The sequence below is a fragment of the Papio anubis genome, chromosome 6, assembly GCF_008728515.1.
Source record: "Papio anubis isolate 15944 chromosome 6, Panubis1.0, whole genome shotgun sequence".
Lineage (NCBI taxonomy): Eukaryota > Metazoa > Chordata > Mammalia > Primates > Cercopithecidae > Papio > Papio anubis.
This window is the reverse complement of record NC_044981.1, coordinates 48276868-48290537: the sequence shown is the minus strand read 5'-3', so window position 1 is coordinate 48290537 and position 13670 is coordinate 48276868. Positions and strand designations below refer to the sequence as shown.

The window sequence follows — 13670 nt, the reverse complement described above, 5'->3', positions numbered from 1 at the left end:
TCAGTCTCCCGAGTAGCTGGGACTACAGGCGCCCGTCACCCTGCCCGGCTAATTTTTTTGTATTTTTTAGTAGAGATGGGGTTTCACCGTGTTAGCTAGGATGGTATCGATCTCCTGACCTTGTGATCTGCCCATCTCAGCCTCCCAGAGTGCTGGGATTATGGGCATGAGTATATTGCTTTTTAAATTCACTAGTTTATGCATTATGCATAACTATATTAAATAGAGAAAAACTGAAGCAAAAGCAAAGATTAAATTCTCATGCTTCTACTCCTCAGACCTCCAATAGGAGATTCTCAGTGGCATGCACTTCCTAGACAACTAGTTATTGAAAAGATAATTATATGCTATGGATATCATATCCCTTTTTATCCCAAGATAAAAGAAAAGGAATGTTCAGCACTTATGCCCCAGACACTGCTAAACAGGAGTGTTAATTTTTTATAAACCCCAGTGACTAAATTCATACAACTGCATGGAGAGAAGTATAAAAAGATACACTCTCCACCTTTCTCTTATGCAAACATTGCAGAGCTGCTGATTCAGCTGTCTTCAATCATGAAGATTCCTGTCTTTGTCTTTGTTTTATTTTTCTTTCTGGCCCCATTGCCACACGGTAAAATGTAAATACTAATTGAGAGGGTAAAACATCTTTCTGGAGAGTTGCATCTTGGTCAATGTCAACTGGAGACAAAAGAGTGACCAGATTGTTAAGAAAGTGGTTGGTTGTCGTCCCAAGGGTAAATCACAAATAAAGGACTGTGATCTTACTAAATAAAGCTCCTGGCGAGTCATATTATTGTAGGAGACAATTTAAAAGCCTTGATTAAATGACTACAGGCTGGTTGTCCAGACTGACTACTTAGATAGAATATTAAAGTACAACCATCTGGATCCTTGAGACATGATGGGCACTGTGCAGTAGAGTAATAGTTGGTTTTCAGTAACCTAATGATGCGTTTGGTTATATTATGTCACATGGTTTACTTTCAGAAAAACACAAAATGGTGTTTTCAACTGATTAAGAATTGAGAACTTTAGTGGTTGTATTACCTCAGGTCCAATTACATAACAATTAATACTAACCAGATAATTAAATGAATATAAACTTTGGAATTATTGATACCTGGGTTCAGATTTGGCTTTTGCTGTGTATTGGATTGGCTATATAAATCTATCAGATTATTTAAACTCATTCTTCATTTGTGAAGTAAATTTAGTAATCAATTTCCTCATTGTGAAGTAAATATAGTAATTAAGTCTACCTTGTAGCATTATGAAGATTAATGACATTTAAATACACAAAGTGCCTAACATAAAGTATAATACCTATCAGATTCTTCTTAAATAGTATTATAATTACTTTTACATTGTATTAAAACACCTTAAAAAGCAAGTAACTTCTAGAAATCTCATCGAGAAACTCTTTTTTGACAACTATTGCAGTAAACAGGGGAGATAATATTTACCATGTTGGATTTCACATACTTAAATTGTGTACCCTCATTTATAAACTTTCATTGTACACACTACTCTACTATTAGATTGAATCAATAGCCAAGGAAAGTATCTTGATGGAGATCATTGAAAGAGCTGTTTTAACACATTTCAAGGTACTTGAGATAGGAAAAGTATTTTTCTTATGTGTGTAAAGACCCTGTAAACAATCATTTTACACATACCCAAGAAAATAATTCCACTCACCTTAAGAAAATAAAACAAAAAAATCATAACTCTAGGGTGTTCTGATTTATGAGTGGTCTAGAACTGCAATAGTTTCCTCTTTGAAGTCCAACTTCATTCCTTAGCAGCACAGATGAGACCAAAGAAGTCTAGCTCTAACAATAAGTCTGGCTGTGAGTAAACTCAAGTCTAAGTATTTTGGATAAAAGACACAAATCATTTGAATTGCTTCATAATTCAAATAAAATATGTCAGATGACAATTATGAGAGTTGTTATTTTATTACATCATTCTAAACTCAAGACTAATGGAATTACAATCAGGGTTTGTTTTACTAAAACCATACAGGGGTGATCTTAAAATAAAGAAGACTGTTATTTAGTGCAACCACAGTTGGATAATAAAATTAGCTCCAGTTATGTTATCATGATTTACATGTGTGCCTCATGTCACTTGCTTTGGGAGAAAAGGTGAAAATTTTCATGACATTTTCAGTTTCATTATAAACCCAAGAGACAATGTGAATGTATGTGCATAGATTCATCTAAAAATTGAAAAATTTGTGATTCCTTCTTGTGCATAAATATACATTTTTATGTTATACATAGCTATTATCTAGAGAGAAGCTATTTGTTGTTTTGTCACTAGTGGAAAAATGCTAATTTACAATTCCCACTTAAATAATGCTATTCTTTTTTTAATACTAGTGCTTGACAGCTGTCATCTTCTATTATTTGTAAATTCCAATTAAGTCAACATACACGCTTCACACCCCTCATGTAGGACAGTGTAATCTGAGGATGCATTTTTAAGTTGGCAAGATAATGCTTTTTCCCTCTGGCATCAAAGGCAATAAATAGCATCTCTCTAGATAATACAAATAAGGAGATATCTATCATTAATTTAAATAGTGAAAAAGCATATCTCATTACCTAAAACATTTGGCAAAAAATTCAAAATCATATGTTCAATTTTTTCCTAAAATGTCTAATTACTCAAATAATAGTAAGACTGTATGCTAACATAACTTCACTGAAAGCAGATGGCGTGAACTGGATTATCAGTACCTTTGACTCCATCTCAGTTGGATCCTATATGTTGAGAACCTAGGGAAAGAGCGCTGTTGACATACCTTCATCACTGATATTTGATAATTTACCATTACATTTAATGCTATTACTTTGGGCATCTTCCTCCTTATGTGACCTTTCTAAAAATTTAAACGTTTCTTGAAGAGATGAAACATTAAGTCTTATGGCCAGATGTGGATTAGTTCATCAGTTGGTATATGCTCTGATGATGCAATACTGAGGACTTTATAAAGGAGAAGACTCTGAAGCAAGGAAACATAAGGAGATGCTAAGAGATGTTACTTCTTTCTCTTTGAACTTAAGGCTTGTCATTCATAACAACACTCATCCCCTCAGCAAACCAGTTTCCTGCCTAGGCTCAAATCTTTGTGACTATTCAAAGAACCTCTCTTATCCCAGTATCTGCTGGGTTTTTTTCACTCTTCTAATAAAGGAGATTTATACAAAATATTCAAGCAAGATAGCAATTTAAGGAACATTAACGAATCTTCCCATTTTAAATCCTAAAACTAAAAATGTTTAAATGATTAATTTTTTTTTAATTGGAGAAAAAAGCCTTTGGGAGGTGATGGGATCATAGATATTTGTATATGCCCAAATTCATCAATATGTACACATTAAATATGTGCAGTTCTTTTTATAGCAACTATACCTCAATAAAATTGTTGTTTAAAAAAATCATGTTAGGTGGGTAGTAGGTAAGTAGCCATAGAAATATGTGGTGTTCATTGCAGAACTACTTGGAACCTAACAATTTTTATTTAGAAATTCTCAGGGAAAACTAAGCTTTAACAACTAGTGGATAAAGCCAGAATTTGGAGAGGAAACTGAGAATGAAACAAAAAGTGTCACAAAACAATCATCACCAGAAAAATAGCAAAACAAATGACTTCCCAAATCCCTGCCCCAGAATGCAAGTGATAGACTTCTTTTCACATCGACAACTGATTTATCCCAAGGTAGGACCTTAAGGCACTTATAATGACTCAATGGTTTACGTGCTTTTTCCCCCCCTTTTAACAGTGAAATGTGCCATGAAAGACACCTATAGTTGCTTTATCATTAGAGGCAAATGTAGACATGAGTGCCGTGATTTTGCAAAACCAATTGATTTCTGCACAAAACTAAATGCCATCTGTTATATGTAGAAGTTTGAAATAAAAATCAGCATCCCTGAAAAGTAAAGCACAGTGAGTGCAAGGATTAGTAATAAATAAAACTAAATTACCAACCACTGTCCAGTCTGTGATGTTTCTTCGTTATATATCATCATTTGAGGAGCTATGTTTTCTCCTAGGGGTCAGAGAGTAGTGGGAGACATGCAGTATATAAAGCAGCTCTGTGGAAACATTTCATCATTTTGAATAACAATTTTCTACTAATTAGCAGAAAAAAAGCTAAATGACACAAAGAAGGCTAAATGGCACACATAATTATTATCAAGAGTCCTCAAATCAAAGGCATCCAAACTAATAGGAGTTTAGAGAGTTCAAAGAGAAGGAACAAATAGTACTTTCATCAGGTCATGGATCAAGAGATCTGATTCACTGCAAGCAGGAAGCCATAGCATCAGTTCAGTCCTTCATGTTTTTTTTGTTTTTTTTTTTGTATTTGTTCTCTTGAACAAGAAATTTTAAAACATAGGCCATAGATGAAAGTAAGGTATACGTGTATTGCAACTGAAACAGGAAACTGTAGAGGTTTGATGAAAAATGGAGATGTCTCATAACTAGTGTCTACTGAATAGGAAATGCAGAATTCAGTATGATTAGTACAAAAAAAATTAAATCACAGAAATCATTAGGAACTTTACTGATAGTAATATCATCTTTATAACTAAGACTAACGTAAAGCTTCAAAACACACTTTGAGATACAGAAATGTTTTTGATGATCACAAAATGTCTATGAGGTAATGCAATGTCCATGAGACATGTAAGATAACTTCAGGACACAGATCCTGGGACCAAATTTCCAGAGTTCTAGTTTTGACAGCAAACACTGTGTAAATGTTTATTAGATTAACCTGATTTGTTAAATCATGTTTAGAAAGTTTGTGAGGTCATACAGCTATTTAATAAACCATACTGATTGATAATCTCTATCTTACAATGAACACAAGTCTAAACAACAAATTATACACATTGATAACTTAAGCTCTATCTTACGATGGACACAAATCTGAACACTCCCTTACTTCGAAATCATCACAGGGAGCTTGAGGAAAAGGGTGAAGTAAATACTGAGTTGAAAACAGAGGCCGCATGTGAAACTAAAGAACAGACTTAAGAAACGGGAAATAGGCAACCAGGGGTGGTTTGATTGCCTAAATGTCCACATTTGACAACTAGCACAGGTTAATAAACTGCTGAGATAATCTTCTAATTAGATTGATCTGACGGTCAAGTAATAGATGCTTACAGTTTCATTCCTTTTCTCTTTTATCACTTTTTATTACACACAAAACTTTCCAGATTAATTATAGCAACTGAGAATTTTATAAGAAAATAGAAAGGATGTAACTCCTCAAGCTTGTATAATTAGCTTTCAAATCAATTTTTTAACTGAGTTTATAATCCATAGAAGCAAAAACTCACTCTGTAGCCTACAGCATTAATTTCTAAATCTTTTAGAATAAAGACCACTTTTACAGTCAAGAAACAACGGATGCTAGTGAGATTGCAGAGAAAAAGGAACACTTTTACACTGTTGGTGGGAGTGTGAGTTCGACCCTTGTGGAAGACAGTGTGCTGACTCCTCAAAGATCTAGAAAAAGAAACACCATTTGACCCAGCAGTCTCATTACTGGGTATATACCCAAAGGAATATAAATCATTCTATTATAAAGATACATGCACACATATGTTCATTGCAGCACTATTTACAATGACAAACACATGGAATCAACCCAAATGACCATCGATGATAGACTGGATAAAGAAAATGTGGTACATACACACCATGGAATACTATGCAGCTATAAAAAGAATGAGATCATGTTCTTTGCAGTGACATGAATGGATGTGGAAGACTTATCCTCAGCAAACTAATACAGAAACAGAAAACCCAACTGCATATTCTCCCTTATAAGTGGGAACTGAATGATGAGAACACATGGACACATGTCGGGGAACAACACACACCGAGGCCTCTTGGAAGCTGGAGGGAGCGATAGTATCAGGAAGAATAGCTAATGGATGCTACGCTTAATACCTGGATGATGGGTTGATTTGTGCAGCAAACCACCATAGCACATGTTTACCTATGTAATAAAACTGCACCTCCTGCACATGTACTCTGGAACTTAAAATACAAGTTGAAGACAAGAAAAAAAAAAAAAAATGACCACTTTTACACAAAATGTCATGGTTCTTCCAGAGAAGAGTAATTGCAATTGTAGGATCTAAAAAGTTTAAGGAACTAGAGAATGACCAGAAAAATAATCTACATGTGAACATAAATACACATGTGTGTGCATATAGATATGCCAGGTATGTAAGTAGGTAGATAGATATACATAAGTTTTTATTCATTTACTCTATGGGTAATGTTTTTGTGCATTCGCACTCACCAATCACTTCCAGTCAGCTCCCTGCTAGATCTTAGCAAACAAATTGGGTGCCATTGGCATAGATAGTTTTAGAAAATGTCCATAAACTAGTTATCTCTCAATAAGAGTCATTCGGGCACATGAGAATCTAAAATGTTGTTTTCTTAATCTGTATTATAAAATAAGTCATTTTCACTAAAGTTTATCAACACTATCAGTCTTATTGAAGTAGTCAGCCAAGCTGACTCTATTCTAGTTCTGAAGTCAGAACCCAAGCACATTACCATGAGGCTGAAAAAACCCATCACTTAACTGAGAAACTGGCCACTTTACTGTGAAATGTTTATTACTGATATCTGATTAATAGATTATCTACAGAACCCAATGACAGCTACTAAAGAATATTATCAATGCCAGTTGTGACAAAAGTTATATAAGTGGTGGTGACCTTCCACTTAAGTCAAATGGTCACATTTCTCTCTATCTCAATCGACATTTTATTTTCTGGGTATCTTGTTTTGTCTATTGCTAGCAGAAACTTTGACAGGTTTCAATAAATTTTAGTCTCAAATTAGAAGGTATTAGAATTTAGTCGCTTCTCTCTCAGAAAGTCACAAAGATCCTTTTGCTGTCTTTGGCTGTACTGTGTTGATCAGCATTCAATGTCAATTATTCTAAAGAAAAAATAAAAGAGAAAAAATAATAAAATTGCCCTTTTATCACCCAGAAAAAAACTCATTAAATAGGCCACCAGTAAGGTCATAAGATAAATAAATGAAATAGGGTAAGATACATTGGCCTTGTCAATTTGTCAATTTATTAAATTATCAAATGACCAGGCTGACAAGCCACAATTTGAGAAAACAGAAACCTTATAGATCAACAACTACTATTTTTAGCAGATGAGAAGACCAAAATAAACGCAAAATATTTGCCACATTTAGAGACAGGAGGAGCCAGAAGTTAACTAAGTCCTTCTTTAACATAAATACCAATTAAATAATTTCTTACTTTTAACTAGTTAGTAAGCATATAAACTCAAATTACCTTCACTTTTCATGTCTCCCAGTTTCCATTTAATTACATTTCAACTTTCATTTAAAGATGTAAAACTGCAATGGAACTTCACAGTGTAATATTAAACTTTCTGCTAGCCAAGTTAAAAAGAAAAAAAAAATAGCTGGATAGCTTCTACTTTCTAAATTTAAAAATAAGCTTTAAATTTTTCTCATGCTAAAGTTACATGCAATTTTATAAAAATGAGAAATTGAAATGCTGGCAACTACCAGAGAAATTAAGAGCATGTTGCAAAATTCTCCACTTGAGAACTGAGGCAGTGATGAATCAAAGACTTTCTCAAGGTTCAGAAATATATATGACCAGAGCCTCAATTCATAGGCTCTGAGAACAAAGAAGGAGGTTTGACTTTCATTTCCACCTAGGTATTTTGGTGTCCCCCTGACCAGGGGGGTATTTTCTATCTGACAACACCTTGAGTCATAAAGAATCTTATTGTGGATGTTTTCTTCTTAGATCTTTTGTACAGGAGAGGCAGAAAAGAAGTAGGAGGGAAATCCTGGCAAGCATTAAAGACTTTCGTGGACTCCAGCTCTCAGAGCTGGGACATGAAGAAAAAATACAACTGGGTCATCCTTCTTGGTAATTTTGGGGATTAAATTAACTCCAGCAGCTCAATGTTAGTTGTTCTTAAGTCTGAAAATAATTTATATTAAATAGTGAATATATAAGCCTCTTATCTAATGCAAAAGGTGGAAAAGGAGATTTAATTCACTTCCTATTGTCCACAGGGTAATGAAGAAAACCAGCATATAGGCAAATAAATCAATCAGGGGCCACAACATGGGATGGAGAATGCTTAGCTGATGTGGACACAGGGAGAAGTTGCTGGAAGGCTATTGCAATGATCCAGGTACAGGGATAAGTACCTGATTTAAGAAGATCAGAAGGCCAGATTTGAGATATTTTAGCAAATGTTTTATTCTCAAATCATACTTTAGATTTTGAGTAACACAAACACTAGTACAACTCCAAGAGAAATTCACATTACATTATGTTTCCACTTTTCAGTTTTAACTTATTCAGTATAAATAAGTAGATGCCCCTCTTTATAGAATGGGAGAGAAAAGAGCTTATTCTTCTAGTTAACCTTATCAGTACTTTCAAGTTTCCAAGGATGAAGGTGAAATCACCGAGTATTTGATTTTTATGAAGGCTTGGCCAATTTTAGAATTAACAGGATATAAAAGAAGCTCTAAAATCTTCCTTGAAATCTTTCACAAGTTTTCTATTGTCCTCAGGATGTAATGCAGGCCTTTTAACCAGTCTGAAAAATCTACTCTTCACCTTACACGTGATAGTTCAATTATACCCAATTTGTTTTATAGCTACAACTTTTCACTTCTCTCCAACCTTTTACACATGCAATTCTCTTTTCCTAGAGCATCCTTCATCTTTCCTTAACTGGCTAACTAGTCTTTCAAGTCATATCTTAGAAACCATCACCTATGAGAAAACTTTATGTATCTTTCTCCCCACTCCAAGTAATCCACCTAATTATTCTATAACATCACTATAGCTCAAAACTGTAGTTGCCTATTTAAGAATTTTATATTTGTGTGACACATTAGGCTATAAGCTTCATAAATGTGAAAACTCAGCTTCTTATTTATTATGGTATTCTCGATAGCCAGTGTCTCTTCTAAAATAATTTTTCAGTAAAAATGTATGGAATAAATAAATGAATAAAAGAGAGAATGGACATACTGTGAGAGGGAAGAAGAATGGAAGAAAATATAAATTTAACATTTACACCAAACCCAAAAGCCAGATCAATACCCAGGTCCAAAGTCACTAACAATGATTCAACTGTCTTGTGCAGCCCGTTTCTATCTGCAAGGAATACAGTTGCTTCCTTAGCAAGGATATAAACAGACTTTGGTGTCTAACTGAGATAGGCGATCCACAGGACTTGTTTTTTAGACCAGTTACAACCAGGTCTAACCCCGCTGATCAAAATAGGATGCAACGAAGTAACTGGCCAAAACCAGCTAGAACCAAAATGGCAACAAAAATGTCCTCTAATTACTCTCACAGTTTATTTTCATTTGCACGCTGTAAGATACTACCATCAGCGCCATGACAGTTTACATATGTTGCCATGGCAACAATCTGGCAGTTACCTTACCTGGTTCCAGGAGTGCCTTACATCTTTTCCAAGAAGTTCATGAATAACTCACCACTTACTTAGCAAGTAATTAAGAATGGGTATATATATAGCTACCTAGCAAACCACAAGTGCTACTCTGGGCCACTTTGCCTATGGGAAAGCCCTGCTCTGTCTGTGGAGCAACCATTTTGCTGTACACTGTTGTTCTAATAAACTTGTTTTCTTTCACTGTCTGCTCGTTCTTAAATGCTTTACTGAGCAAAGTCAAGAACCCCTCCGGGATAAGCCCCAGTTTTGGGGTTCACCTTCATCATAATCAAGACACGAATATTACTGTCCTGTCTCCTGGCATGTCTTTTTCTACCTACATACTACAACCACACCTGGAAGTGAACAAGCTTACTGTGAAAGGCAGAAGAAAAAGTTTAGCATTTTTCTGATCCTGGCTCATGTACATACTCAGTATTACAATGAACAAAATAACACCACTAGTGAACGTGCACTGCCCCTGTGCATATGCGTTGATGACTTAGGCATTGATTGAGGAATCAGTACTTTCATTGTGTTTCTAAAAGTAGTAGAAAGTAGCGACTAAGAAGCTAAAAGTTTCTCTGGGGTAAGAGATTTCTGTTGGAGTAGATAAGGCGAGAAAAGATTCATATTAATTCTTTATGCTTTAAAATTTGATTGCCTGGGTTTTAATCCTCGTTTCACTATATTCTTAGCTATGGAATTTGAACAAAATCGCAAGCTCTCCAAACCTCAGTGTCCTCATCTATAAAACAGAAATAGCACTTACTGCATATTTGACATGTTTAATATGAAGGTCAAATGAAATGATCCAAGTACAATTTATATGCAGTGTCTAGTGTGTTAATAATGTTAAAATAATAATCATTATCATAATTATATCAATAATACTATAAGTGTTTAATGTTTCAAATATGCATAGTGTATATGTGTGCAGAGGTCACCTGGTAATAATAAAAAACCAATTCACCTGTAGAAATATGAAAATGAGTAAAATCTTCAAATATGGATACGACTGAAAAATCTCAAGGAAGATTTCCTAAGGCAAAAAAAAAAAAAAAAAAAAAATCATCCCGGGATAATTCAACCTTTTAGTTTCTACTTTGTTTCTTGTCTATGCTCTGAGTAAGGAGGTAAGCTAGTACTAGTACAATTTGCTCAGATGACCTAGAAGCATTAGAAAATTTAACATAGTAAAAAAAGTTTATGGATTCTATAAGAAGGCCAGGATAACTTAGTTGCAAAGGTCAAGGCCACACAACTTTAGCCATAAGGTACAAGGTGGTTCACAAGTCATAATCTATCTGCTGCTTCTTGGAGAAGGAAGAAAAAGCAGCAAGTCAAAATAATAAATTACTACAGTAACTGTGTTTATATAAATAAATATTTAAATTTATAATGCTTCTACAGGGTTAAATCTTTTGGCAAATGCAGTGATAATGATAAAACTCATTACAGATAGGAGAAAAAAGCTTTAGTGTTCTACACCACTGTAGGATGACTATAGTTAACAATAATGTATTATGTAGTTTCAAATAGCTAGAAGTACATTCTCGACACAAAGAAATAATAAATGTTTTAGATGATGGATATGCTAATTACTTTGATCTGATGACTACATTATACGTATTGAAACATTACTATGAACCCTATGAATATGTACAATTATTAATCATCAAATAAAAAATATAGTTTCAAAAACAAATTACTACTTATTTCCTACCCATTTTATTTCCAAACATAATTAACTGTGTAGGTCTGGTGTGTCATAATAGAATCATAAACACATCTGTGGTTCCCAGGAGTACATGGTTGATTGACTTTTTCCAAACATTTTCTTAAGTAATTATATCTAGTACCACTAATTAAATCGAATGAAATGAATCCAAAATCTGTAGCTCTAACCTTCATTTTCTTTTTTTAACACAAGATGCAACTATGCTTATTGGATATCTCTTATGAAAATTCTGTAGATTCTTTAAACTGAACACTACCAGAATAATTCTTTTCTCTCTTCTCACCTCTCATAAACTGACTTGTCCTATATTGCCTGTGAGTATTGCAGGCATCACATCCCACCTAAAGGACAGGAATGCTCTCTCATTCTCTTCTATAAGTATATTTATTCCAGTTCCGAAATAGTTATTGAAAAATGCTCTTTCCATTCTTGCTGACACTGCATTGATCAAGCTCCCACTGTTCCCTCTGCCTGCCCCATACTCATGAAAAATGCTTAGAATAATGTCTGCCTTTCAGGCAAGTCCCTACTCAAGTTTTAGAAAATGTCAATAAGAACCAAATCCATCACCACATGTCAGTGTCTGTGCTAGGCACTAAGTGGCAATCCAATGCTGAATGGAAGAGGCTATAGGTTTCAAGAAGTCTGTAACCATTAAACATGTGTTTATTATGATCAGTGTTAAAATCACATAAATCCAGGTTTTAAACTTTCCTTGTGGTGAAGTATTCATGGAAAACTGTATTGAGAAAATGACATTTAAATTAGGATGTGAGGAATAAGGAAAAGATACGTAGAATATGTGTATGTAGTAGGGGAGTAGGGAAGGTTCGGGGGTGGGGGGTAATTTTGAGATGTTTCCAGTAAACGGAGCAAGTAAATATGTAAAAGCCTTAAGGCAGAAAAGAGCAAAGGCATATTATGTATAATAGAGAAAGTTTAGTATGGTTGGAAAGGAAAATAAAGGTGGTACAGGAAGAAGCTAAAGATGGAAGTTTAGGTGAGCCAAGGTAATGAAGGATCGTGCTAAGTATATGGGAAATGTATACTGAAGGGGGAAAAAAAGGAAGTCAAAATGGGAGGCTCCCTTATTATAGCCTCATTCTATTTTTGTCCCATAATTTCTGCCATGGCTGTATTTCAGCCTTAAGCTTCCTTTTTGCTATTTTTAAATTATCTTGACTATTAACTACCAGTCCTCACTTATTTCCTAAAATTACTGCTGAGTTGTTGTTTCATGACCTGGAATTTTCCAACAAATATTTCTCTCCCTCATGCCAAACTTAGTCACTGATTTTTAAATCCAGATGAAATCTGGATATATCATATTTCCTTGTCATGATATTTGGACCACAGAGATCCACATGCTCTTAATGGGGAGGTGAATTGTCTGGACTCCTCATTCCCTCTAGTGCCACATGACTAGCGCTTCTGAATACAAGTCATTTGTTCTCCCTGCTTGGCTGTCAGGGATTAGTTTTAATAGTCTGTTGTTATAGCCTGTTATTCACTTCTTACTCCAGTAAATTACTGTGTATTGTAATTTCACACCTTCACCAGAATAACATTTAGAAAATGTAAAATTTTGTAAAATCGTCCTAATTTTTAAACATGCTGATGATTCCTCATGCTTATAGAATATTGAGTCTGCCATTCTCACCATGTTCTCTTCTTCCTAATCCTCTTGTCCACTTTCCACATTCAGTGACACTCGTAACTCCAAGACTTTGCTTACTGAGTTATATTTTAATAACTTTCTTTATTTTTCGACTATAAAATTGCTCATTCTTCAAAACGCATGACTGTTGTCCTCTATAAAGCCTTTCCTACTTTTTTATCTTTGGGTTAAATCATATCCATAATATATCATGATACCTATAAACCACTTAAAAATATTTTCATGATGCAGCAATGGTTGTGTTACACTCTTTCTAGTTACAGAAACTTATTCCTCATTCTGTTTTACATGCTGAAATTAAAATTTCTAATTTAGACATCCAAAATAGTACACTGACAAGAGAAATATTAAAATAAAACACTTAGTGGTTAAAAAGTTGATATTTATGGGGATCCTAAAGGAATCTTGATTAACTGGAATTTTATTATACAAAACCTCAGTGAACATTTATACTTGTATATTTACTTTGAAATATACTACTTTCTACGTGCTACCCTAGCCACATGGACAGACATTTTCACACACATACATGCATGCACTTTTTCTGAATTGTCTCCTTATGAGTTTTTCTCTGGAACAAGATTAAAATTTAAAATAGAAATATAGAAATTGTGTTTGAGTGATTTCACTGTTCTTCCATATTTGACTAGTAAGTAGTTATTGAATAAAGTAATAGAGCCGCTACAATATGCATTATAAGGCCATAATCCAAAT

At 34.3% G+C, this 13670-nt stretch overlaps 1 protein-coding gene across 1 annotated transcript; it reads left to right on the top strand.

Moving 5' to 3' along the window:
* Nucleotides 1-94: 94 nt before the first annotated feature.
* Nucleotides 95-5532, top strand: LOC108585304 (beta-defensin 133). Its single transcript, XM_017957514.2, has 2 exons — nucleotides 95-616; nucleotides 3798-5532. The coding sequence occupies exons 1-2, from the start codon at nucleotides 559-561 to the stop codon at nucleotides 3920-3922; spliced, it is 183 nt and encodes a 60-aa protein (XP_017813003.1). The 5' UTR covers nucleotides 95-558; the 3' UTR covers nucleotides 3923-5532.
* Nucleotides 5533-13670: the final 8138 nt, after the last annotated feature.

What these genes read in the sequence shown, in the direction of transcription:
- LOC108585304 (XM_017957514.2), top strand. Translation starts at nt 559, where the DNA reads ATGAAGATTCCTGTCTTTGTCTTTGTTTTATTTTTCTTTCTGGCCCCA. An exon ending in TCTGGCCCCATTGCCACACG is followed by an intron (nt 617 to 3,797) that starts GTAAAATGTAAA and finishes CCCTTTTAACAG; the next exon opens with TGAAATGTGCCATGAAAGAC.